The sequence below is a fragment of the Zophobas morio genome, unplaced genomic scaffold, assembly GCF_036711695.1.
Source record: "Zophobas morio isolate AGI-343-1 ecotype UQ-CSIRO unplaced genomic scaffold, CSIRO_AGI_Zmor_V1 ptg000014l, whole genome shotgun sequence".
In the NCBI taxonomy this organism is placed as follows: Eukaryota; Metazoa; Arthropoda; class Insecta; order Coleoptera; family Tenebrionidae; genus Zophobas; species Zophobas morio.
This window is the reverse complement of record NW_026972119.1, coordinates 21076962-21102331: the sequence shown is the minus strand read 5'-3', so window position 1 is coordinate 21102331 and position 25370 is coordinate 21076962. Positions and strand designations below refer to the sequence as shown.

At 34.5% G+C, this 25370-nt stretch overlaps 1 protein-coding gene across 8 annotated transcripts in view; it reads right to left on the bottom strand.

The window, feature by feature from the left end:
- Mub (mushroom-body expressed) overlaps positions 1-25370 on the bottom strand; it is a 312827-nt gene that overhangs the window by 47639 nt on the left and 239818 nt on the right. For 6 of the 8 annotated variants that reach the window (XM_064055548.1, XM_064055551.1, XM_064055552.1 and 3 more), the window contains exons 4-6: positions 4479-4606; positions 3108-3164; positions 2934-3050 (exon numbers count right to left, since the gene is read on the bottom strand). In XM_064055548.1, coding sequence (XP_063911618.1) covers positions 2934-3050; positions 3108-3164; positions 4479-4556 — 252 coding nt within the window. In that variant the 5' untranslated portion in view covers positions 4557-4606. Of the gene's footprint in view, positions 1-2933; positions 3051-3107; positions 3165-4478; positions 4607-4782; positions 4871-4953; positions 5064-25370 lie in introns of those variants that run through there. The other 2 variants (XM_064055550.1, XM_064055549.1) reach the window with 2 other exon arrangements.

Genomic DNA, 25370 nt, shown 5'->3' with positions numbered 1-25370 from the left:
AAAAAATTCCCAAATTTCCATTAAAATACAGTGAAAAATTTTGGTTTTGAAAAAGTTGCCTAAAAATTCCCCAAAAAATTGTAAGATATAGATTTCTACGTGCTGATTCCAAAAATATAGCGTTTTTATAGTCCTGGGGCAAGATTTTCCAAATATCCTGCTTAATAAGGCAATTAAAAAAAAAATCCAAAAATATTTCATAATTCAATGGACGATTTTGGAAAAACGGTTGGAGTTATCCAAGAAGCGAAGCAGAAAGTAATTTCTAGTAAACGAACTGTAGAAGAAAATGTCTTTGGTCAGTTTCAAAAAATTCCGAAATTTTCAAAAAAACATTGAAATTTTTTTTGGTTTTGAAAAAGTTGTCTAAAATTTTCAAAAAATTTTGTATATAGATTTGGAGGTGCTGATTCCACAAAAACTGCGTTTTTTTATGGTCACCGAGTAAGATTTTATAAATATTCAGCTTGAAGTAGCTTTTTTTTTTAAAGAAATCAAAAAAAAAAATTTATTTCATTGGACCAATCAGAAAATATGATAGGAGTTATCGAAGACATGAGACCGAAAGTAGATGGAAATGTACAAGAAAATGTCTTTGGTCAAGTTTCAAAGGTGATCGAAAAATTCCGAAATTTTCATAAAAATATTGAAAAATTTTGGTTTTGAAAAATTCTAGGATATACATTTCGACGTGCTGATTTCCAAAATATAACGTTTTTATGGTTCCAGGCCAAGATTTGAGAAATATTCAGCCCTATTTTTTGTCTAAATCCAAAAAAACTTTGTTTCAGTGAGAAAATGTCTTTGGCCAAGTTTCGAAAGTGGTATAAAAATTCTGAAATTATCATTTAAAGTTGTGAAAAATTTTGGTTTTGAAAAAGTTGCCCAAAAATGCCCAAAAAATTCTAAAAGATAGATTTCGACGTGCTGATTCCAAAAATATAGCGTTTTAATAGTCCCAGGGCAAGATTATAGAAATATCAAACTTGAAATGCAATTAAAAAAAAATCCAAGAAACTTATCATATTTCAATGGACGATTTTGAAAAAATAGTTAAGTTTCGAAGGTGGTCGAAATTTTCCGATATTCAAAATTTTGGCCTTTATTTTGACACTGTGGTTAATAAAAACTGCGATTTATAGACCAAAATTATTTATACAGAACTTCCCTTGTCCTTGAAACACCATAATAAACCTTGATTCTAATTTTTTTTATTTTATATAACAGTCGGTTCTAAGAAAAAAATCTACGTCTAAGTAAAAAAAGAAGGATTAATAAATAAACAAGGCGGATTAATAAACCATAACAAATATGAACGGACATTATTTTTTAAATTTAAATGAGATTTCCTTAACAAAATTTTTTATCAAGTTTACAAAAAAAAAAACTATTCAACCTAATATACGCAAAGCATCCATTAGCTCTTCTGAATAATTTTCACTAATTAAAAAAGAACTATAAATCTTTCAAATATTAAACAGAAAATGACATATAACACATTATATGCAAAATAAATCTCCTGTTACTAATTAACGGCCTTTAGTCAGCCTTTACATGAAAGTTTGGGCTCTAACACGCAAGTGAATGTTGTTTACACCGGCTTCAGTAAAGCTTCGATACTATTGATTATTATGTACTCCTACATGGCTTAGTCTATTTGCTTTTAGTAATCCCTTAATACGTTTATTCATGGTGTATCTTACTGGCTGAACTCATTTAGCAAATATCAGAACATTCCAAACACATTATTGTGCAGAAATTTTCAAGGATCAAACTTAGAACTCTTGTTATTTCTTATATTTATTAACGATTGTTTGCAATGCAATCAGGAAACGACTGGCTTTCTACGCCTAACCAAATTCCACAACAACTAGTGCGACGCTAATTATTTAAATTTAACCACCTCTAAACGCTCGCTTATGATAAAATCAATTTAAATGTACGTGACCTACTTTTGTATCACTGATTTATTTTAAAACACTTTTGAAAATAAATAAAGTCGCTTGTGTTTCAATATTTTCGTCCCTTGGAGTGTTTACAGAGGATGTCCTCTCCAAAGCTTGTCTCACCCCAGAGAAGATTCATTTTATCGATTATATCAAAATCCTAGTATACACTAAAATTAGTTAGTTATTCCTTGCTAAGAGTCGATGACGTCAGCAAAAGTACAACACTGAAAGTGCGGGATTTTGTGTAATTCCGGTTTGTCGGATCAGATAAACATAATTAAATAAACATAACACGAACTCAACCAGAAACGACAAGTAATCAATAGTTTTAAGCATTTTCTCAGACTGGTACACGTAATTATTAAATTAAACCCTTAGTCGTAGCAAGTAAATAATTTAATGTAACAGGCTTCCCAATAGTGATTTTAGAACATTAAAAATTTTAATGAAAACGAGGTAACAATGTTCAAGATGGGTCAATAATCGGTATGTGGTGTTTACAGTGAAGGTGACTTTGACCAAAATCGTTTTCGATCGCATGTTTAACGACCAATAACAATAATAATCCTAAAAATAATGATCACGTTACGATTTAATTATGGACCATATTTCCTCAATGACCGGTGATCAAGCTAAACAAACAAATGCGCACTTTAATTTTGTACAACTTTTAACACAAGATTGATTTCTTAATTTTTCTAAACAAGTCCGCGCCATCTATCGTCCAACGTCTTTTTCAACCGTTCAAGTTTAAACCCGACATTTTGCTTTCATACGCATATTCACGTGGAATGGAACCCGGGTATTACCAAAACGCTCATGCTCTTCCACAGTTAATCATAATAATTATAGAATGAGTAACGAAAGCCATTACGGAATTAAATTAAAATCCTGGTCCTCTCAAAAGGGTCATTTTAAGTGCATTAGGCATTACAATGTTCCCAAAATACTTAAGTTCATTCATAGAAAACGTCCTCGACTTACCTCTTCGAATTTTTTACAAATTAGTGTGAAAGCTTTAAAAATCGCGTTAGTTGATCCCGTTACTGTTACTATACGTTCAGGGCACGAACCATCAGATATGTTTATTTTGGCACCCGACTGAAACAAAAACAAACACAATCAACAGATCAAAGAACCGTATCACCATCAACATACCTCTTCTCTAAACCTTTTGACTATTTCGCCTTTTTTACCTATGATACTGCCCACTTCCTACAACAGAAAATTCGGTCATTCGCACACACGTTTTTACAATATACACACATATTTAAAATTGTAGCTGTGACATTTACCCTTCTTGTGCGGAAAATCTTAAAGTGCGATTTATTTTCGGCGGAAATATTTTTTAGAATGTCATACTATAAAAAACATTCTCTCCAGTCACTGTTTTGTACTTTGAGAGACAGTTTAAAAATAGATCGCCACGGAAGCTATTATTTGAAGGTTTTGCCATTAATAAAGAAAGCAGCTACTAGAAATAGCCCGTTCTTGTTCGTATTAGTTTATAATGATGATTTACACAGCGAAAACTTTTACTAGACGCATTTAATTCTAGTATATTTTTATCAAAGCATGATTCCATGACTGAGCTGCGTTAAGATAACGTTTTGAATCCCATTAGCAAAAATAGTTTGCATGCCAATCAATAGCAATGAGACTAGATATGATCAGTATTAATAAAATAGGAGATTTATGGTGGAGAAAAGTCAGAGTACGTCGGGTCACGAATTTACTTAATGTGTTTACTGACTGGGTAAACACAATCCAAGTTCAATAGTTTATTAATAAATGCGGTTCATTAAAATTGTAAATATTACACTAACACGGGCGCTAAATAAATGGCATATCTTAGCAGCTCATCATGAATATCTTGGCAATGATTCTAGTGATTGACCCAGACTGTGTTGTTTTGAGCTCCGTATCAATCTATAATTAAACTATAAATGGCTTAGCACTTAAGACAATAGCACATCATAGATGTATGTTAACATAAACTACTGAACCCGCGCATTACAATGTGCATTTAAATTAATGTAAATAACGCCGCCAGAGAACATTTTGTTTGGAGAGTGCCATCAAAGGAATGAATTAATTCAATTTATGTTACACAATAATGAAGACGATAAAAGCAAAGTTTGTAGCCACTGAACATACATCACTCTTGGGTATTGATTATGGAGTTATCAATACACGCCTCCAACACAGAAGACTAATAAAATATGAAAATGTAGGTACGTTTTGCCCGGATTGAAGCCTACAGAGTTTGAGTGCACTAATGTGATTACAAATTGTGAAAGGTTTCAGCGCTAATAACTAGATTTTTGCTATTTATCCAACGTAAACCAATTTACGCGCCTTAAAAGAATGCTATTTACTATTTACATGGTACTGATAAAGGCGCCACAATGTTTGACCTTCAGAATCATGTTACAAGTTCCCTGTGGAGTAAAGAGTTTTTAAAAAGCACACACTAGGACGTGTTTCATAGGCGACACCTGCGACACGAAAAAACAAACTGGGGCCTACCTTTCCTTGCATAATAAGCCTAATTGTGAGTGTGACATTTGGGTCATCGTTTATCAAATTTTTATTATCCATATCCATGGTCTTTTGAAACGGGGGTCAGGGCGAAGGGGTAGGTTTTGGGTTCAATTCTGTAACAAAAGGATGCAATAATTAGACTCCCTCCTGTATTAACGCTCGTTACATCAATCACATCGAAGCAAGCACCAGCAATTGGAGAATTGCACACAATTACATAATAAAAAACGAGTTCGCCTGCGAGTAATATTAATAAGCGTCGAAGCGAGTCAGCACGCGTTTTACTTACTTTGAAAAAATCCAACCAAACGAAACAACTACAACACAATCATCTACATAACCACTAAGTCATGCGCGTCATTGCCGACAAGCCGCTACTGGAATGGTTTTAGGACGCGATTTATAGCGAATTAGGTGTAATTAATTGTTAGAATCTATTTAGTTACGGTTAAAGACTTACTTTGAACCCACTAACAGGTAAAAATTAAATTATTCGGGAGCTTGGAAACGTTGAAGCTTCTCCTCCACGTGCTTCATTCGACAATGCTGCCAACGTGCCAGATGTCGGGAGCGAAATTACCTAGGGTGACGCAAACGCGCGCGCTTATTTGAAGGTATCGATTCTTCGAACAGAGGCGAGGGGGGGTTTTATAAATTTATCCTTATTTTTGCGAGGATTATTTATTTATACTGCCTGCAGCACAACAGAATAATTAATGGATTTTACATTACTGCTGCTGGTACACGGTAAAAACAAAGGTTCAAGAAACTTCGACTCACTTTTTGTTTCAAAGAAAAACTTACACGTGAACTTTTTTCCCGGAGATAATATCGCCACAAAAATAACGCAGCAGTCGATAATTTTTATTTTGGAGTAACAACGCCATTTTTGCATATACAGCGTGAGTAACTATTTCAGTTGGTATCAACAACTGTCACCACATCTAACGTCTTATTGTTAGTAACAATTAACCTAACTTTCTCGAGTTTTTATTGAATTTTATTCTGCCTGAAGCGCAACAGAATCATTAATGGCCTTTACATTACTGTAGCGATACACTAAAAAACCAGAGGTGAAATTTTTTCTCAGCAACACAAGTCTCTCCACCTGTAAATGGGTTAAAGCCCAATTTGCGTCGTAATAAATGGAAAATTAGAAAGAAATAATTAAGCAGATTGCGTCTGCACCCCGTTATGGATCTAAAAACGCAAATATGCGCACAAACATACAAAAGCAATAATTCATGATGCGGCAAACCGCGCTACAGTACTGTGCAAACACAGAATTGCCAAAGCAGTGCTAAAAACTCAATTAATTAATTAATTATGCGGACAAATTAGCTGAGTGTAATCACAATATTAAGATAGTCGCCGCAGAACAATATTGTGGGGGCAGACAGTCTGCTCTTTGTGATTTGGGTTAGCACAAGTTTGATTTTTGCGGTTGGTAACGCCGAGATTTCCCTAAATGTGGCTCGAATAATTTTTTCGTTTTTAAACGTTGGCGTGGGGGTTTATGTAACTGGACGGATGTTTTAGCTGGGTCTGTTTGATGACGGCTGGGATGTGTTGACACTGGATTTGGTTGCTGAACCGTTTGCAATAGGTTAATTTGATGTTTGGATTATCGTTATCAACATTTGAGGACGAATTTTAAAAACTTTTGGTTGACACTGTCGAGTTACTTATTTTTACACTAGTAAAATTACAGTGGAAAATTTGTATTCATGTCATTTAAAAGTTTGATGACGTTTTATGCTGAAAAATTTTTTGACTAAGAGTACGAATACGTTGACACTATTGTCATTTCAAGGTTTTTTTCAGCATATAGCACTTACTAGGTTTTATAAAATGACTTTATTAATTAATAAAAATTACTCCTATGATTTATTTTTCGTGGCGCCATCTTTCCAAGAGTTGGACCACCATTTCTGTCCATGAGTAAATGAAAATAATAGAAAATGTATAAAAAAGGAAGGAAATTAAAGGAAAACGGTCTTCTACATAGAGGTATAGATATCATCGAGGGAGAACGCGATCAATAAGACACTGACTCGTACACAGAAACGAAAACTTGTATTTTCGTAATTCGTGGGCTTTGAATGTTAAGAAAACACGAAATTGCACGTTTGTCAGATGGTTCTATTTAAAATGCTTGTACTTTTCTTGAAAATTCTGAAAAATGTGTGGAAAATAGTATAACCTTTATGGCTTAACGCATTAAGACAAAAAATTCATTTTTTTTCCCAAGTGTAGGTAATCTAAGGAAGTATTGTAATAACGTCCACCCGACCAATAGCTACTTCTATGTTTTCTCAGGGTCTCATAACCCCTACAGTAGGAAAAAATAGATCCCCAGTTTCCATCTGTCTGTTTGCCGTCTCTGTCGATTACATAGATAATCTTCGAAACTACTGGACCGATTGTTCTCAAATTTTACTTGTATGTTACCAATATCCTGTAAGCGATAAAGACTTTCTAAAATTTCTAGATACCCTAGAATTTCTATTCTCTGGAGGCCCTTTAAACGCAGCAGACTCTGAAAGCTTTTGATTTGTAAATCCCTCATTGTTCATACAGTGTCTAAATACGCCATATTCATTAGATCTTTAGACTTACTAGTTCTTACAGATTTTTTTGAACTATCTAGCTACTCTAAGCTCTTTAAAGTGTTTAGATTCTACACGATTTAAATTATCTAGATTGTCTAGTCCGTTTATAAATTTTAGACGTTATACTTTGTAGATATTTCAGGACCTCTAGGTTCTTTAAGGTATCTAAACCCATTATGCTCTATATGTTTTCTAGGGTCTCTAGATACCATAGATTGCCTTTAATCACGAGGCCCTCTCGATTGTACCTATAGATCCTCTGGACTTTTTTTATTTCTATTAGGTACTAAATCAGGGATCTATGTTCTCTATAGACATTCTAAAATTTTAGATTCTCTAGATTCTCTATGGCCTGAAGACTCTACAAACTCCGTAGACTCAATAAATTCTCTGTAGATTCTCCAATTCCTAAATTATTTAGATTCTCTAACTCTCTAGAGTCTCGATAGTCTTTAAGATCTGTAAACTCTGGTTTGGTTCGATTTTACATACTTTTGGGTTTCTCTGGCTGCTCTAAGCTTCTAAAGTCTTTTGATTCCAATCTACAGATTTTGAAGAATATGGAGACTGTAGAAAACCTAGACAGTCTAGGAGTTTAGAAGAGCTCTAAAGTATAGATAATCTAGACTATTTAGAAGTTCTAGAAAATTTAAAGAATCTGGACTAATTTAGTTTAGAGTTTAGAACTTTAAGACTGTAGAGGGTATGGAGAATCTACAAAATAGAAAAAGCCTCCCTAGTAATGAGAATTTAGAATGTCTAGAAGCTCTAGATTGTATAGATTCCATGGAAAGTACAAAGTCGAGTGATGCTGCTGATTACACAGATAATGTAGGAGATCTAGAAACCCTATCAAACGTATGTGACCTTGAAGTATCTATAGAATATAGCATTGAAATCTAAAGAGTCTAGACAATTTAGTTCATCTGGAATTTAAAGATTTTCAAGACGTTACAGTAGCCAGAAAACCCAGAAAATTTATTAAATCTAGCAAGTCTATAGATGTCAATTTATGGATTATAGAATCTAGAGAGAATTTAGAGAGTTTACAAAACTTAGAAGGCTTCCAAATCATAAAAAACGTAGAGTATTTAGAAACTTTTGAAAATCTAGAAAATCTGGACCCTCTAGTTTAGATTAGAGCTTGAAGAGTGTGGACAGTCTGGACAATCTACAAAATGGAGAGATCCTCACGAGAAGTAAAAATCTAGAATGCCTAGAAGCCCTAGAATATCTAGAGTCCACAGAAAAGACAAAGTTGAGGGCTGCTTCTGATTATTGACAATGTAGAATATCTAGAAACCCCATCAAACGTGTAGAGCTTGAAGAATCTATAAAATATAGTATCCAGTCGAGAGAATCTAGACAATTTAATTCATCTGGAATTTAAAGACTTAAAACTTTTTAGCCAGAGACCCAAGAAAATTTATAAAATCTAGCAAGTGTAGAGTGGCAATTTATGGGTTGGAGAATCTAGAGAGAATTTACAGAGTCTACGGAACTTAGACGCCTTCCAAATCATAGAAAATATAGAGTACTTAGAAACCCTAGAAAATCCGGACTCTGTTAGTTTAGAATTTAGACCGCAAAGAGTTTAGAGAGTCTGGAAAATCTACAAAATTGAGAGAGCCTCTCGAGAAGTGAAAATCCAGAATGCGTAGAAGCTCTAGAGTGTATTGAGTCTACAAAAAGCACAAAGTTGAGGGGTGCTCTGATTATAGACAATGGATGATATCTAGAAACCCCATCAAACGTTCAGAGCCTGAAGTATCTACAGAATATAGTACTGAAACCAAGAGAATCTAGAATTTAAATCATCTGGAATTTAAAGACTTCAAAGACTATACAATACCTATAGAGAACCTAGAAAATGTATAAAATCTAGAATGTCTAGAGTCAATTGTTAGCAAATTAGAGAGTGGATAATCTAGAGAGAATTTAGAGTCTACGGAATTTAGAAGGCTTCCAGATAATAGAAAATGTAGAGTAAGTTGAAAATCTGGATCCTCTAGTTTAGAGTTTAGGGGTTGAAGGGTGTAGACAGTCTGGAGAAACTACAAAATGAAGACACCCAATCAAGAAGTGAAATTCTAGAGTGCCTAGAACCCTAGAGTATCTAAAGTCCACAGAAAATACAAAGTCAAAGGGTGGTCCTGATTATAGACAATGTCTATAATCTATATCTAGAAAACTTATAATACGGGTAGAGCTTAAATTATCTATAGAGTGTCGAGAAACAATAGAGAGCCTAAAGAATCTAAACAATTTAAATCATCTGAAAACTACAGATTTCACAGATCTTACAGCAGTTAAAGAGCTCAGAAAATCTACAAAATCTAGCAAATCTAGAGTCTACAGATCTTAGAGAATATGGAGACTGCAAAGAATCTAGATATCCTAGGCAATTTAGCAACTGGAGAATCTAAAGAAAATTTAGAGATTCTCTATGCACTGGAGGCCTTCTAAATTGCTTAGACTTTCTAAATTTTCTCTAGATTATCTAATCCTTAAATTGCCTAGAGTGTCTAGGTTCTCTAAAATCTCATGTTCTCCAGGATCTATAAACTCTAGACTTGCTAGATTTTATGGATTTTCTGGCTGCTGTAAGCTCCCTAAAGTCTTTAGGTTTAGGCTACCTATAGTTTCTAGAGACCATATTCTGTAGATATTTCAGGCTCTATACGTTTTGGAGAGTTCCTAGATACCGTCTCAACTCTGAATATTCTGTGGACTCTCCTAAAGCTCAAAATTTGCTGGATTCTGTGGAGTCTGTTGGCTCGCTCTAAGTTCTCTAAATTGCTCGGAGTTTTTGTACTTTGTGGAGTTCCTAGATTCTCCAGACTTTCCAGATTTTCTAAACTCTCCAGATGCCTTAGACTCATCTTAGGAATATCGAGACTGTAGAAAACACTTAGACATTCTTGGCAATTTAGGAACTGGAGAATTTAGAAAAAATTTAGAGATTCTCTATACACCGCGGACCTTTTTTCTTTTAACTGCCTAGATCCTCTAATTTTCTCTAGATTCTCTAATCCCTGAATTGCGTAGACTGTCTAGGTTTTCCAAAATCTTCATAGTCTCCAAAATCTGTAGACTCTAGACTTGCTAAATTTTATGGATTTTCTGGCTACTGCAAGCTCTCTAAGGTCTTTAGATTCCAGACTATTTAAATTTAAATAAAAGACAATTGATTATAGACAAGGGAGAATATCTAGAAAGCCTATCAAACGTGTAGAGCTTGAACCATCTATGGAATCCAAATCCAAATCGAGATAATTTAGACAATTTAAGTCATCTGGAATTTAAAGAATTCAAAAACTTAACAGTATCTAGAGAGCCCAGAAAACTGATAAAATCTAGCAAGTCTAGAGTCTATAGATGGCAATTTAGGAATTGGAGAATCTAAAGAGAATTTACAGAGTCTATAGAACTTAGAAACCTTCCACATCATAGAAAATGTAGAGTACCTACTTATAAACTTTAGAAAATCTAGAAAATATTTTAGTTTAGAGTTTAGAGCATACAGTTTAGAGTCTCTGAAGCATCTACAAAATGGAGATAACGTACCGAGAAATGAAAATCTAGAATGCCTAGAAGCCCTAGACTGTCTAGGGTCCACAGAAAATACAAAGTCGAGGGGGGCTCTTGATTATACATAGACAATGTAAAGTTAAAATTGCTTTTTCGCTCTTCCTTATTTAAACACAATCTCTCTAGATTCTCTGGACTCAAATACAATCTGGGGTTTCTAGGCAATCTAGATTTTCACTAGTCACGAGGTTCTCATAATTATATATATTAACAAACTGATATAGTTCTATCAGTTTTTTTGTCGATTCTTTCAGAATACCGTGGTAGTAATTTCGAAAATCGAGTCGTAACGACGTTGACGTTTCTCAGTATTTCATTAAACTGACTAATTATATTCTTCAAATTTATGTTATTTCACACTGCCACTTTAAATCCGACACTCTAATGACAAAAACCATAACATTTAAAAACGAAAAATTTCAACAAAGCTTAATTTTCTGCGAGGATGTGTTACAGACATTACCTTTATGTAAACAACAAGCAGCAGCGTTAGCACAAAAAGGGTTTTAGCGAAGTAGTGAAATTAAAGCAACAAAGTTAGATTTTTTTTCTTAATTAAAATTTACTGCTGAATCTGAACATTTTTCTCAACCAAGTTCTAAGAGATTTGTCCTTTAATTCTTTCTAAAATGCGGCTGGGTTTCCATTAATTCCATTACGACGCCGCTGTGTGAATTAGTTATTTTAAGACTTGGCGTTATTTTGGTACACCTGTGTCAACACACTAGTCGCGCGTGTAGAAAGTGTCATCTACCTGTCAGTTTTCCCAACAAAATAACTTTTTTTTTTCAATAAAGACTCACAAGAGAGTTAAAAAGTGATACAAATTTTCTTTTGCAAGCGAGTGATTGTAATAAAGTAATAAATTACTTGTCCTTGTGTCAAGGCTAGTTTTCTATAGTTATTTACGACCTTGAAGTATTTCCAAGTTTGACGACTCCATTAAAACGTAACACGCTAGGTCACCTTTACACACATCGCAGCTAACTTCAGTCACGCACGACAGGTGTATTACTGGTTGCGGCGCTCTCAATTTTTAAACATTAATTGATCATGTTTAGCTAAAAATATGCAGATTCGGGTGCGCCTCCGGCAAAATATCTCCGCTTAAAACTTCATTTCCTTTTATTCATCCCTCCGTAAATTCATCACGCTTACATTTGTCACCTGAAAGAAATTCCGTCTCCAAACATTCCTGTTTACTTTCGTCTCAGTCGCGCGAGCGCCAATTTTAAAAAAATGTAATCAGCAAGTCAATCATACAGAATTCGATAGAACGTTTTTGGTAGCGGATCCTTTCATCTGCGATGTGACAGCCCGGCGAATCTCCCAGTCCGGAAACGAAACTGAAATCAAATATTTCATTCTAAAAAATTCAAGAAGTCGCAAATTGTGCGTCGCTACATCCAATCTACCCCGTTATTTTTATTTTTCTGATGGTTGTATAAGTCGAGATTGTTATCGTTTATGTGGCACTTTTGATCTCTTTTTCTACTCCGTTGCCGTAATGCTTCGCTGCTCTTGCAACAGACGTTCCATTTCCCTTTTCGCGACTATTCATGCGTGCTTCGCAGTATACAATCTTTCGATTCATTCGAGATGTTTACAGGACAATTGATGACGACGGAGTTCCTTATCGTGCATCCGTACTGTGTCATGTCTCGATCAAAACATCCATACAACTTCCAACTTCGCAGGCTTTTCTAATTACGAGCAGTCGGTCGGAGAGTCGAGGCGATATTTGAGACGAGGGCGAAAAAACAGACACTTCATGAAATGAGCTCCGAAATAATTAGCTGAATATTGTGCGATAAATTTTTTTGCGGATCGGTGAAGTCCTTCAAGGATTTCGGAGGCGGTTGATGACCTACGTGGAGTTGGAACGAAGCCGCTATTAAAACGATTATTCTTGAATAAGGAACCGAACTGTCAATTTCACGATTAGCATTTAATTAAATTAAATGAACTGATCTTAATTGACGCCAAATTGGCAGGCCCTAATCTTCATGTTCCAGCGAATGTGGTCATTCTAATTACGACTGGTAATTCACCGTATATGTGTAGGTCAGGCACGGTTAGGATACAAAGAACTGAATTAGAATGGGTTGTCAGATAGTCAATAATTTGTGGCTTATCAAAAGTTGATTAACTTCGTCATAATAAGTACAAATTTCATTTTGGAGAGTCTGAATGACAGCTATAAAATCAAAGTGTTAAAAAATTAAATTTCTAATCGTGATATCAGTTCTAGGAAAATTGTCAGGATTCCAACTATTAATTCAGACAGCATTGCAGTGTTTTTGGAAGACGTATAAAAACTGTACTATATATCGTTTTGTTGGCCTGAAGATGCTATTAAGGTGAAATATACTGCTGAAACTGTAATTTTTCAGTTTAAATGTTTGTGTGAATAGACTTTTCAGACTCTTGTCTTGGCTATTACTATACAGAAGTAAATCCTTTTGAGACATGAATTTCCTTTGTTTCATGAAATAATGATGAAAAATAAAATCAGTTCCAAATCGTATGTCACGGTAAAAAAATGATGGTATCACAAGAAAAGTTAAATTAGACTGCTTAACATTTCAAAAAATAATTACTTTACATAGTGAAACTCGAGCGATATCTGAAATAATTTAAGAATAATTCTATGGCGTTAATTTTCTTGATATCTCTTCATATGAAATTTTTGACTTTTCCGAGCACGGTCAAAAAAAATCAACGAAAATATCTACCATTCTCCCAGAATTGCCAAAATAAAATATAAAAAAATAAATCTCTTAGAATTTTTAAAAAATGTTTAGACAAGTTTTTAAATTAATTATTAAACAAATTATTTTAGTTGATTTCGACTTCTCAAAGCTTCTACAAGCGTCATTTATTTAAAATTCCTACCAGTTTTCCAAAATCGCCAAAATAAAATGTGACAAATTATGAGATATTTTAAAAATTTGATTTTTAACTCAAAAATTTCGAAAACCAGTGAACGCATCGACTTAGAATTATACTTCGTGATGGACGTATTATTCCTACGTAAACACCATTTTTTTTCAAAATTTTGGCTATGCAGTTTTTCCGGAGTCGGGCCAAATAAGTCCTTAATAAAGGTGCTTCGATTGCTCCGGAATTTTGGATATTTCGCTGTGGGATTATCAAAACGGTATATTTTTCCATTCAACTCATCGAAATCTACCTCTCAGAATTTTAAAAAAATTTTTAGACAAGTTCGCCAAAAATTTTGTATTCCAAATGAAATTTTTGACTTTTTCTGAGCACTGTCGATACTCATCAAAGGAATTTATTTTGTTGATTTTGACTTCTCAGAGTCTTTGGGAGCGATGCTTTCAGATTATTCCGGATTTTCGCGCATTCTAAAAAAATTTCGATTTTCTTGTATTCTTTCGAATTTTTCAGACTCTCGGATGTTTTCGCATTTCCTTGAATTTTTTGCGGTTCTCTGGGATTGTTTTCGTACTGTTCTTCGGAATTCTTTCGGATTCCCTCGGAGTTTTGGATTCTTTCGGATTCTTTTGGATTTTCTAGAATTATTTTCGGATTCTTCCCGAGTTTTCCGGATTCTCGTGAATTCTCAAGGATTTCCTGGAATTCTCTCTGATTCTTCGGTATCCGTATCTTCTCGGATTATTCGTTCCGGATTCTCTGAGATTTTTTGTATTTTTTCAATTTTTTCCGAATTCTCTCATATTCATTCGGATTCTCTGAGATTCTCCAGAAATCATTTTGATTCTCTCAGATTTTTTCGTATTCTTTCGAATTATATCGGATTCTAGCTGTTTATCCCAGAAAATTTTGGATTCTGTCGTATTAATTCGAATTCTTCAGATTTCTTTTAGATTCTATCGAATTTTTTCAAATCCTATAGGATTATGTTCGTAATTTCACTTATTTTTTGGTATTCTTTCAAATTCTTTTCGGATTGTTTATAGTTTTCGAATTATTTCCAGATTCCCGCGGATACTTACTTTTCCAGGATTCTCTCATATTCTTTATGATTCTTTGAGATTCTTTCGAAATTACTTTAATTCTCTCGGATTTTGTCGTATTCTCTTGGATTTTTTCGGATTCTTTCTTATTCTCTCGAATATTCTAAAAATTAACTCGAATTATCTTCCGATTTTTTCAACTTTACTCGTATACTTTCAGATTATTCCGGATTTTCGCGTATTCTCCCAGAAAATTTTGGATTCTCTCGTATTCTTTCGAATTCCTTAGGTTTTTTCGTATTTTCTCATTTTTTACGTTTCTCTCGGATTCTATCGACTTCTTTCAAATCCTATCGGGTTATTTTCGTATTGTTACGTGTTCTTCGATATTCTTTCGAACTCTCTAGGAGTCTCGGATTCTTTCGGATTCTTTTCAGATTGTTTCGGAATTTTCCAGATTTTCACGGATTCTCACGGATTCTTTGGAATTCTCTAGGACTCTTTCGTATGTTCTCGGACTTATTCCAAATTCTCTCAGATTTTTTCGTATTCTCTCGTTTTTTTTTTTTAATTTTATCACATTCTTTCGGATTTTTTGAGATTCACTCCAAATCCCTTTGATTCTCTCAGATTGTTTCGTATTTTCTCGTATTCTTTTGAATTCTTTCCTATTCTTTCGAATTTTTCAGATTTTTTCGTATTTCCTCGAATTTTTTGCAGTTCTCTCGGATTCTATGGAATTCTTCCGAATCCTGTCGGAATGTATTCTTTCGAATTCTCTCAGAGTCACGGATTCTTTCGGATCCTTTAGCACTTTCTAGAATTATTTTTGGATTCTCTCGGATTCTTTCCGAATTTTCCGAATTCTTCCATAATATTTTGGATTCTCTCGTTTTAATCCAAATTCTTCAGGTTTCTCTTTGATTCCATCAAATTCTTTCGAATTCTATCGGATTATGTTCGTAATCTCACGTATTCTTCGGTATGCTTTCGAATTCTCTAGGAATCTTAGATTCTTTAGGATTCTTTCCGGATTGCTCATATTTTTCTAGAATTATTTCCAGATTCTCTGAATTATTTCCGGGTCTTCCGGATTCCCGTGGATACTTACAGATTCTCTGAAATACTTACTCACAGGTTCTTTCGTATTCCCGGATTTTTTCGCATTCTCTCGTATTTTTTCCAGAATTCTGTCATACTCTTTATGATTCCTTGAGATTCTTTCGAAATCACTTTGATTCTCTCGGATTTTGTCGTATTCTCTTGGATTTTTTTTGGATTCCTTCGTATTGTCCCGGATCTTCTAAAAATTCTCTCATATTGCTCAGGATTCGTTTTGTATTCTTTTGGATTTTGTTGGATTCACCGAATTATCTTCTGATTTTTTCAAATTTATTTGGATCATTTCAGATTATTCCGGATTTTCGCGCATTCTCTCAGAATATTTTGGATTCTCTCGTATTCTTTCGAATTCCTCAGATTTTCTAGGATTGTTTTCGTATTGTCTCATTTTTTTTTGCGGTTGTCCCGGATTCTATCGACTTCTTTCGAATCCTATAGGATTGCTTTCATATTTTCACGTATTCTTCGGTATTCTTCCGAATTCTCAGCGATTCTTTGGAATTCTCTCCGATTTGTTCCGGATTCTCTCGGATTTAGTATTCTTTCGGATTATTCCGGATTCTAGTGGATTCTCTCAGAATATTTTGGATTCTCTCGTATTCTTTCGAATCCTTCAGGTTTCTCTCGGATTCTATCGAACTCTTTAGAATCCTCGGATCGTATTCGTACTTTCACGTCTACTTCGGTATTCTTTTGGATTCTCGCGAAATCTCATTTTTTTTTCGGATTATTTTCGGGATGTTTCTACTTTTCTAGAATTATTTTCGGATTCTCTCGGATTTTTCCAGGTTTTCCTGATTTACACGGATCCTTACGCATTCTCTCAGGTTCTTTAGTATTTTCTCGGATTTTTCGTACTCTCTTAAATTATTTTAATAATTCTCTTATATTCTTTAGAATTCTTTCGGATTCTCTCGAATTCACTTTGATTCTGTTGGATTTTCTCCTTTTCTCTCATTTTCTTTCGGATTCGTTCGTATTCTCTCGCATTGCACATGATTCTTTTTGTATTCTTTTGGATTCTGTTGGATTCTCTAGAATTATCTTCCGAGTCTCTCAAATTCACTCGGATTCTTTCGGATTATTCCGGATTTTCGCGCATTCTCCCAGAATATTTTAATTTTCTCGTATTCTTTCGTATTTTTCAGATTTTCTCGGATTTTTTCGTATGTCCTTGAATTTTTTTTGCGGTTCTCTCGGATTCTATTAGACTGTTTACGTAGCGTCACGTATTCTTCGGTATTCTTTCGGATTCTCTTGGAGTCACGGATTCTTTCGAATTTTTTAGGGTTTTTTCGGATTTTCTCGGATTCTTTCCGGGTTTTCCGGATTCTCGGGGATTCTTAAAGGCTTCCTGAAATTCTCTCCAATTCTTTCGTATCTTCTCGGATTTGTTCCGGATTCTATCAGATTTTTTTGTATTTTCTCGAATTTTTGCCGAATTTTCTCATATTCTTTCGGATTCTCTGAGATTCTCTCGAAATCACTTTGATTCTCTCTGATTTTTTCGTATTCTCTCGTATTCTTCTGAATTCTTCAGGTTTTTCTCGTACTCTCACGTATATTTCGGCATTCTTGCGGATTATCGCGGAATCTCAGATTCTTTCGGATTCCTTTTGGACTGTTTCTAATTTTCTAGAATTATTTTCGGATTCTCTTGGATGTTTTCCGGATTCTCCTGATTTTCGCGAATCCTTTCGCATTCTCTCAGGATTTTTCGTATCTTCTCGGATATTTCGTATTTTCTCGAATTCTCTTATATTCTTTAGGATTCTCTGGGGTTCTCTCGAAATCACTTTGATTCTCTCAGATCTTCTAAAAATTTAATCAGATTCTCTCGCATTGTTCAGGATTCTTTTTGTATTCCTTTGGATGCTCTCACAGAATATTTTGATTCTCTCGTATTCTGTCGAATTTTCAGATTTTCTCGGATTTTTTCGTATGTCCTCGAATTTTTTTGCGGTTCTCTCGGATTCTGTCGAATTCTTGCGGATCCTATTGGACTGTTTTCGTATTGTCACGTATTCTTCGGTATTCTTTGGGATTCTTTAGGATTTTCTAGAATTATTTTCGCATTCTTTCTGAGTTTCCCAGATTCTCGCGGATTCTCAAAGATTTCCTGTAATTCTCTTGGATTCGTTCGTATCTTCTCGGTTTTGTTCCGGATTCTCTCAGATTTTTTTGTATTTTCCCGATTTTTTTTCGAATTTTCTCATATTCTTTCGGATTCTCTGAGATTTTGTCGAAATCACTTTGATTCTTTCAGATTGTTTCGTATTCTCTCGTATTCTTTTTGATTATTTTACAATCTAGCGGATTCTCTCAGAATATTTTGGAATCTCTCGTATTCTTTCGAATTCTTCAGATTTTTTGGGATTCTATCGAAGATTTTAGAATCCTATCGTATACTTCGATATTTTATCGGATTATCGCGGAATCTCAGATTCTTTCGGAGTCTTATCAGACTGTTTTTAATTTTCTAGAATTATTTTCGGATTCTCTCGGATTTTTTCCGGATTTTTTTGATTTTCGCGAATCCTGACGCATTCTCTCAGATTTTTTCGTATCTTCTCGGATTTTTTGTATCCTTTGAAATTCTCTTACATTCTTTAGGATTCACTGGGACTCTCTCGAAATCACTTTGAGTCTCTCGGATCTTCTAAAAATTGAATCGGATTCTTTTTGTATTCTTTTCCGAATCTCTCAAATTCATTCGAATTCTTTCTAATTATTCCGGATTTCCGCGGATTCTCTCAGAATATTTTGAATTCTCTCGTCTTCATTCGAATTCTTCAAGTTTATATCGAATTCTTTCGGATTCTCCAGGATTTTTTCGTATTATCTAGAATTTTTCCCTGTTTTATGAGATTCTCTAGGAGTCTCCCGGATTTTTTGGAAATCTTCCGGATTTTCTTTTAAATCCTGTCGGTTAGTTTTCGTATTCTCACGTATTCGTCGGTAGCCTTTCGGATTCTTTCTTCGAAAGTTTTTACTATTTTCCCAGAAACGCCAAAATGGAATGTGACAAATTTTGACATATTTTAAAAATAACACGACTTTTTTCAAAATTTTTCAAAATGCGATGATTCCTTCAGAATTTTGGATGATTGTGAATTATCAACACGCTATATTTTTCCTTCGGTTCACCGAAATCTGCCTCTCGGAAATTTTTAAACATATTTTTTACTTATTCCGAAACACCAAAGAAATTTATTTTTGACCTGATTTTCTACCTCCCAGAGTTCTAGGAGCGTTATTTCTTGGAAAATTCTACCATTTTTCCAGAATGGCCAAGATGAAATGTGACCTAAATTTTGAGATATTTTAAAAAACTGAATTCGAACCCGAATATTTCGAAAACCACTTATCGTGGGATTTTTCAAAAAAGTTCAATTTTTCATTAAAATCTACCTCCCAGAATGTTTTTTAATTTTTTTGGCAGTTCTCTAGAAACTCATTTTTTGACTTTTTCCCGTGAACTGTCGAAAATTCCTACAATTTTTCCAGAATCCTCAAAATGCAATGTAACAAATTTTCCGATATTTTAAAAATTTAACTTTGCATCCGAATATTTCCAAAATCAGTCATCGAGTTGAAATTATTTTTTGTTATGTATCATTCATGTGTAAGGAAGATTTATTCAAAATTTTTGGCTGTGTAGTTTTTCTGGAGTTGCACCAAAGAAGTCCTTAACAAAAATGCCCGGAATTTTCGATATTCGACTACAGTTCATCGAAATCTAGCTCCCAGAATATTTTGTAAATTTTTAGGAAAATTTGTCAAAAGCTTGATTTTTCAATAGATATCCCCTCATGAAATTTTTTCTTTCTGTTAGTGTTAAATGTATTGATTATATTATATAATACCAATTCTAATGTAACTGTGTGGTCAGAAATGTACAGTTCTTTCGAATAAAACAAAAAACCGACTATATTTTTCGAGAAAATGAAATTCCACTAAAATATTTTCTGCAAAAAAATTATTATTATTTTTTTTTTGAAAGATAGAAAAACAGTACATTTTGAACCGAGTGAAAATAGAAATATAGTTACGCCTGAATAATTAAATTAAAAGTCTTAAACTTCTTTAGGTCATTTCCGACATAAAATGAAAAATATTTTTATGATTGAAATTTTTTAATCGAACATTTGCAAGAAATGGTCGGCAGCCAAAAATGCATAAGTTAGAAACAGATCGCTAAATAAAATGAGTGTATTACAGTATTTCCCGAATGAATACAACGGTTTTCCAATTTTTTTAATAAAGAGGAAACTTTCTGTCAAACATGAAAGCTCCTTTGGTATCACTTAAGAGTTTTTTTAGCCTACCAAGGTCCAACTAACATGTAGACATTGGTTTATTGAAAAAGAATTTTTCCCAGTACGTTTAATTAATTTTTCGAATAATATTTTTTCTGTCTTTTTTACACACGACTTCCGCTCTAATATTTCGCCTAAGAAATGACCTTAATTCGCAAACAATTCAATTTCGTCGTTCCAAGCCCTCATCGTCGACTTACTCGAACTCCGCCTGATTTATACATGTAGAAGAACAATATAACTTTCAGAAACCAATAATGGTATACTTAAAGAGTGAAATATTTTATTACCTTCTTGATGTTTGCGAGCCCGAAATTCCCCTATGAATATCAAATTGTTGAATATTTTATCAAACGGTTCCCGTTTCAGGAATAAGGTAAACGTCAACTTTGGCGCAGCATCTTTGAGAGCAATTTTAAGCCGCTCTTCGAGTTAGCATTTTATTAATTACCGACAGCCCAAGCAAACGTTGTTCTAATTAGCTCCAAAGCGAAAAATTCGGCCGTCGCGAATGCAGAAAAAGTAAATTTTCCGCGTCAAAGGCTCCACTTTGCGCTAATGAATTTATCTATGGTTCCGGCATTATTTATCGCATTATTTATGGAGTGCGACCAAAGGGCGGGATAAACGCGACGATGACACATTTTATCTCGTTGTTTCGCGAGGACTTTTATTTTCGGCATAAAACTTTACATGCGCCCAAATTTATTCGAAGCTCGTGATTTTTACGGCGACCGATCAATAAAAATGTTTATGTTGTTGGTCTTTATGATGATTTAGGTCCTGCATTTTCATAAACTGGAATTTATGGGAGCGCGGGGACGGCGACGAGTCGCTCCTTAATTTTGAACAAGTCCCATAAATGGCGAGATCGGGCGATAGATATTCGAAGCGCCGTGCCCGCATTAGCTAAAAGGACTCGGATTTTCTAAGATCACACCATTTCATTCTCATCAAGAGGGTTCCAGTAATAAATGAAGCAATTTACACGTTCAACAAGATTGATACTTCGAATCTTATGGATTTCTTGGTTTCAGTCAGTCGTTTAACGCCCGAGAACCTGATGAAAATTTATTTTTGCCATTTTCTGTTTATACGCCGCCTCGAATGCTCGTTCGGGTCTTTAATTAAAACTTCTTCTTGTTGAAGAACTGATTGATCTTCATGAAATGCGTGTAATTGCGGAGTTCTACCGGTTACGAACGACTCAGATGCGGTTTACAATGCTTTTTTCGATTGTCTCCATCGGATACTTGTTACTTTTATGTTTTCTCGACGTTTCATGACCCCTACAACACGAAAAAAGTAGCCGCCATTTTCCGTCTGTCTGTCTGTGTCAATTTTTATTAGATAGATAATCTCCGAAACTACTACATCGATTGTTGTCAAATTTTTGCCGTATACTAGATGTTTCAAGTGGATGGTAAAACGCTAGCCAAGATTTGACTAATCATCCCCACTAAGAATTTGATGACGTCATCTCAAAAGATTCTACATTAAAATGATATAAACAAAATTTTGGCCAAAAAATCTAAACTGCTTCAGTAATTAAATAAACTTTGTGTCTTCTGTGTAAATTATTCCTATTCCCTTCCTTTTGTTTTTTTTTCATTCTATTCAGAGCGTATTATTGTCAAAAAATAAACGTTTTTTGGAAAAAAATATTTCAATAGAATTTCGGTTTTTGGAAAATATGGAAATGTAGCTGGTTTTCCAAATTTTTCAAAAGAACCGAAATTCATCATTTTATTTTTCTGAACTTCTGTGAAATAATTACATTAGAATCAGTACTGCGTTGTAGATAGTAAAATCGACACACCATATGATCGACAAAAACAGCTCTAGTAGGCTGTGCAATTTATTTTTAAAATAAAGATGTTGGTAACACCGACGCGTTTCTTATTCAGTTTGACATTTACGGTCAATAACTGTCAAATAAAGGGCCTAATACTTGGAATGCCAACATCACTATCTTTAAAATAAATTGTACAATACTGCGAAATATTTCTTTAGCCCAGGAACTAGGAAAATTTTGTCTAAATATATATACATTTTTTTCTAATTCACTTTTTGTCATTTTTTTAAATAAATTATTTCCTTGCTTACCAATATTTTTACCTTCCTTCAGTCTAGAAAGTACTATTTTTCTACAAAAATATCACTTTTTGGACAAAATATTTTAGTTTAATTCCGGTTTTTTGAAAATTATGGAAAATATACCTGTTTTCTATATCCTTATCACTCTTCTCTACATTAACTTTAACGTTACACATATCTTTATTTTAACTTATAAGGCTTCTCATCAAAAAGTAAAATTCGCAAAATCAAATTTTATAATTTTTCTAAAAAGCTGGGTTTGTTTTACTGTACTTCAGGGGCAAGGGAAGTTCTGTTGAAATTACCTTCGACCAATTTTGTTTCGTAAGGAATAGCTCCGCAACTACTTTTTAAGACTTTTTACAAATACTTGCCTCATTTTTTTTTATAAATTCTTGCCGTTTTTACCCATCTATATTTTTTCTTTCAGTTTAGAATGTACCATTTTTTTGTTGTTTTCTAGTGACAGGTCTAGTTTTCATTTTTTACTTCCCGATTTCAAGCAAAGGAAGTATTGTAATCGAATCCGTCGGTCGACTCTCTACTTTTACATTTTCTCGATCTTTCATGACCCCTAGAAGACAAAGAAATAGGTCTTCCGTTTCCGTCTGTCTGTCCGTCTGTCTGCCGTCCCGGATTTTTATTAGACAGATAATCTCCGAAAGTACTGGACCGATTGTTGTCAAATTTTGTATTTATATTAGGTATATCATGTAGATGGTAAAACGCTAACCAAAATCTGTCTAATCATCCCCATCACTAATGTGATGACGTCACTTCAAAATTGTACATAGTAGGGGAAAAGTGCCTAAAATGATCCCCTCAGGTCAAATGATCCCCATCAATTGTAAGAAAATTTGTGGCTCCATCTACCAAACATAACTGTCATTTGATTAAGCGCTCTGTAATTAGTACCTTCTGAAAGTTTGATGGCGTTCTGTGTATTCTGCACAGTTTTGTGCCAAAATATGTAAAATAAGCACCTCTGTTCTAAGGTAAGATATATTTTAAAAGTCCATTACTTCCATTTGAAAGGTCTTATAGCGGTGGTAGTTGTTTTGACAGAATTAGATACATTTCAGTCGTAGGTTAGTTATGATCTTTTTACAGCATGTAAAAATTGAAGGTTAGTTTACAATTTTTGAATGCGGATATGCTACCTAAGGCGAAATGATCCCTTTTTCTTGAGGTAAAATGATCCCGGATCATTGGGCGGGGCTAGTACCTGCTAAGATAAGACTGATTTTTGCAGATAACATATCCTCTAACCCCGCCCACCTACTCTTTATTTTCTTTGAGGGAATACCATTTGCCAATATCAGCCTTATCTTGCCAAGCACTAGCTCGGCCCATCCGCCCTTTATCTTGTTAGAGGGCTAGTACCTAATAAGATAAGACTGATTTTCGCAAATGACATCCTCCAAGAAAAGAGAGGGTGGGTGGGCGGGGCTACTACCTACTAAGATAAGACTGATTTTTGCAGATGACATATCCTCTAACCCCGCCCACCTACTCTTTATTTTCTTTGAGGGAATACCATTTGCCAATATCAGCCTTATCTTGCCAAGCACTAGCTCGGCCCATCCGCCCTTTATCTTGTTAGAGGGCTAGTACCTAATAAGATAAGACTGATTTTCGCAAATGACATATCCTCCAAGAAAAGAGAGGGTGGGTGGGCGGGGCTACTACCTGCTAAGATAAGACTGATTTTTGCAGACGACATATCCTCTAACCCCGCCCACCCACCCTTTAGTTTCTTCGAGGGAATACCATTTGCCAATACCAGTTTTACCTTAGCAGTTACTAGCCCCACCCACCTACTACCTGCTAAAATAAAACTGATTTTCGCAAATGAAATACCCTCTAAGAGAGGAGAGGGAGGGTGGGTAGAGCTAGTACCTCTTAAGACGGGGAAATTTAAATAATTTAAAAGAATTTTAGGGATTTTCGTGTTCTATTTTTGGGAAATTCTAAGTCTTAAGAGGTACTAATCCCAGTCACCCGCCGTCACTTTTCTTAAAGGGTATCTCATTTGCCAAAATCAGTTTTATATTAGCAAGTATTAGCCCCACCCACCCACCCTCTCTTTTCTTAGAGGATATATCATTTGCCAAATTCAGTTTTATCTTAGCAGTTAGTAGACCCGCCCACCCTCCCTCTCTTTTCTTAAAGGCTATATCATTTGCCAAATTCAGTCTTACCTTAGCACTTAGTAACCCCACCCACCCACCCTCTTTTTTCTTAGAGTGTATGTCATTTGCCAAATTCAGTTTTATCTTAGCAGTTACTAGTCCCACCCACCCACCCTCTCTTTGCTTAGAGGGTATATCATTTGCCAAATTCAGTCTTATCCTAGCAGTTACTAGCCCCACCCACCCACCCTCTCTTTTCTTAGAGGGTATGTCATTTGCCAAATTCAGTTTTATCTTAGCAGTTACTAGCCCCACCCACCCACCCTCTCTTTTGTTAGAGGGTATATCATTTGCCAAATTCAGTTTTATCTTAGCAGGTAGTAGGCCCGCCCACCCGCCCTCTCTTTTCTTGGAGGGTATCCCATTTGGCAAAATTAGTCTTATCTTAGCACGTACTGATGACTAAAGTATTGTCTCAAACTCTTCCAGAAATTATACACCCCGTATTTTCGGTGCTTTTCAAACTTTTTTTGTTTATTTTTTTTTAAGAATTTATTTTTTTGTTAATTTTTTAAATAAAATATTTATCAGTTAAGTCATGATTTGATTTTTCTTGTTGATGCTGTCCCCTTATGGTCAAAATTCAAAGGGATCATTATGCCCATGCCGAGGGATCATTTTACCTATGGGGATGCCTAAAATGATCCTTTTGTAAGGTCCTGGAAAAACGTTAATAACTTTTTTTATAATTATCGAATCACCAATTGGCTTATACTGTCACCTAGATAAATCAATGTTCTTACAAATAATGCTACAGTTTTACATGAATAATAATAATTTGTATTTTTTAAAGAATTTCTCCCTTAGGGGGATCATTTTAGGCACCTTTCCCCTAATTGGGTTTTAATAACATAGTCTTACACATGTAGTTTATGACTCCCAATTGCAATTTTACCCGAAACGTCCAGATTCTTGGAAAAAAATGAAAATTGGGAAACATTTTGACATTTAATTTGGAAACTACAAAACCGAGTGCCTTGAAATCTTGCAGATGGTTTAC